We start from the raw sequence: 3,214 nt of genomic DNA, 5'->3' as shown, positions 1-3,214 counted from the left end.
GGCGCAGGGTAGCAGGAAGCCCTCCACACACTCACCGGACCTGGGCTAGGACTGGGTCTGGGGGTTCCCGTTGAATTCTTATACTAGGGAAACTATATGATATTTACACATGTATGTATGGTTTATTTCTAACCAGAAAATTCTATTTAAAAGATTCACTCTAACTGACAACATTACTAAAAGATTGACTTTCATTATCGAAATGATAACTTTCAGGATGCTTAAATCACAAAATCAATGTAGAATGAAAGAAATAAGACTTATAACTAGCTTTTTATCTGTGGGTGCAAAGCATCCCACCATGGACTACAACCATCTGAAGGGAAGGTATCTGTACTGAATATGTACAGGCTTATTATGATTTCCTAAGCTAAACATGTAACCACTTCACAGCATGTGATAGGATTTGTTAATATAAGTAATCTACAATTTAAGAGATAGAGGAAGATGTGCTTAGGTTATGTGCAAATACTACACCATTTTACTGTATATAAGGAACTTTAGTATCTGAAAATCTTAGTATGAAAAGAATCCTAAACCAATCTTGTGTGATTACTGAAAGATTGTGTGATTACTCTTAAATCGCTTAATTTCCCTTGAACCTGCTCTACCATTTTAATCTGCCAGGACTGTTTTGAAGTTGCTGAACAGATTTCTATACATATTTAACTGGACTATGGTACAAATTTACGAATATACAAAGCACTTGGCAAGTAGTACTTCAAAAAAATTGAAAAAGTGAAGAGTTTTACTTATTTCTTCAAGCTTGTCCTAACCAGGTGTTTGGACAGGTGACATTCAAGTTTCATTTGCTCTTTCATTTTCACCAAAATCTTATAAACAACGAGCAGTACAAATATGTGCAGTATTATGTAGTACAAAGTTTAAGTCAATTGTTTTTCCACACAAATTCTGGCTGTAAAAGTATATATTCATCATGATAAAAGTCCTAAAAGGGAACTCAACACAACAAAAAAATTGTACCTCATCATGTAAGGACATTACTAGTTAGCTGTACCTTCATATTCTATAGACTTTCTCATGGTCCACTAAGTGACTCCAGTGATTTAAGGTATCCCACCACTTAAAGAGAAAAGTTTCAACAATAATCTTAAATGATGGAGTTACCTTAACTTCATCTCTGGCTGCTGTTCTCATAAGTTCTTTTAGTTCTTCCTTTGACACATAGCAATAGCTTTTAAGCTCATTTGGCTCTGGATCCAAAGTTATATTCCTCCTCACAAATAGAACACACTCAATTTAATTTTTACCCCAGATACTGTCAGACTGTGCCTTGTAGTGAAAACGTGTTATATAATAAATTTCCTCTGGTGAAACCTCTTCTAAGGGAATTCCTAATTCAGCTTTTAAATGCCTCTGTGCGCACTGTCTCACACCAATGGACTCATTTTCTTCAAGCTCACATGGATTATTTAAGGGATGAATACAACAAGCATTGGTAAAACAATCTGGAAATGTAACTTGAGCATCTGAACTCTGCTCTATCAGAAGCTTATTCTCTCTCTCTCTCTCTCTCTCTCTCTCTCTCTCTCTCTCTCTGGTGGAACCAAGGATTGAACTCAGGCCCTTGCACTTGCCAGGGAAATGCTTATTCTACTGAGCCATCTCTGCAGCCACTAGGAGCTTATTCTCAGTGTTGAACAAGAAGATACTAAAAGCTTGATGCAATAATCCTTTCTCAATGTTTTCACTGAGGTGACAACTCTTCTTAGTGTCTGCTCCAATTTTATTGTCATTTTCATCAGCAAGGATGCACTTCTCCACCAGGAGTTCCACCGGTTGCTTATCAAGATGGTTGATGTTTATTTCAGGCATCTTTTCAAAACTTCTGATGTGTCCCAGAACACTGAAGCAGGAGACACCACCACTGTCAAGCACTGTTCTTTTAGATGTGCTAATAGTAGCATGTGGCTATATTTTGAAGACTTCATGTCTTTAGAGACTTATATTGAAACACAGATGGAATGATCTGATGTCTGGTTTCTGCTTCAAAGTGATCTGGGTAGGGAGGGGTGGGTCTGCACAGGAAGGATGGCCACCAGGTGACTGACTGGGGTTGGGTAATGGTTGTACAGGATTGCACTGTGCTGCCCACCATGTTTTTGCATATGTTCGAAGCTTTCCATAATTTTTTTTTTTGCGATACTGGGGATTAAATTGAGGACCTTGCACTTGCCAGGCAAGTGCTTATTCTACTGAGCTATCTCCCCAGCCCCATAATTAAATATTTTAAAGAACACATACCACATACACTGCAGATTCAGTGGCAGAGATGGAAAACAGAGGGGCAGATAAAGAAAATCAGGCTTTGTTTTCGGAGGAGATTTTATTCATTTATTTTTATTTTCTTGAAGGCAGGTTGCATGGAAGACAGGGTATAACTCATCCATGACAAAGAGCCAGACTGTGGCTGGGGACAGGATGGACCTAGGGAACCTGGTCTGGAAGGGATGCAACCTGTCGAGAACCAGCAGGCTACATGAGCAGAGCAACTTCAGTTGTCATGTCCATGTAGGACGGGTGTAGGAAGGGTATAAAGGCGGCTACTGCCTTCGTTGCCGCTGCAATCTTGTGGTTTCTTGTGTTCCCGTCTCAGCAGTAGTCCATCCTGCTTTCAGGCATAGGCCTTCTTGCTCTTCCTTTTTCTTCACTGTTTTATACCACTGCTGCCTTCTTTCTCTTCATCTCTTCCCTTTTCTTGTTTCACATGAAATAAGAGTTGTGTTGAACCACTCTTGGTTGTCCCAGTCAATTCTTTGGTGGGACCTGAAGCCCACGAATCTTCGGACACCACACTGTCTCGCAATGGCAATACTTTGAGGCAATTACAAGAATTTTGCTGATTTGACTACACGTGTTTATTCCTTAACATTCAAAAGAAAAACAAATTGTAGGGAATCAGAGCCACCCTAATGCTCTAGGAACTGCAATACATTCCCAATGCACGTGCAAAGGAAGAGTGTCTGGGTGGGGAGACGGTCCAGAGCACTGCCCTCACTCACTCAATCCTTCCCCCTTGCAGCAGAGGCTTGATTTCTGCAGAGCTGCCAGTGCTCATTTAGCAACATTCAGGCCTTCGGACCCCCTGGTCACTAAGGTTAGCCACATAATCTAGCACTGGCCACTAAATTATAAATGCAAGTCTAAAGGTTAATCCCCCCTACTGCAAAAAAAAAAAAAAAAAGGATAAATT

At 40.0% G+C, this 3,214-nt stretch overlaps 1 protein-coding gene across 1 annotated transcript; it reads right to left on the bottom strand.

Moving 5' to 3' along the window:
- Positions 1-1,020: 1,020 nt before the first annotated feature.
- LOC101568284 (isopentenyl-diphosphate Delta-isomerase 1-like) lies at positions 1,021-1,836 on the bottom strand. The gene is given in 2 exon segments (XM_023708769.1): positions 1,021-1,500; positions 1,633-1,836. Coding segments are annotated over 2 exon segments (684 nt in total).
- Positions 1,837-3,214: the final 1,378 nt, after the last annotated feature.

Source organism: Octodon degus, unplaced genomic scaffold, assembly GCF_000260255.1.
Source record: "Octodon degus isolate 3935 unplaced genomic scaffold, OctDeg1.0 scaffold00884, whole genome shotgun sequence".
Taxonomy (NCBI): Eukaryota; Metazoa; Chordata; class Mammalia; order Rodentia; family Octodontidae; genus Octodon; species Octodon degus.
Note: the sequence above shows the minus strand (reverse complement) of the source record. Positions and strands in the feature narration are given on the sequence as shown.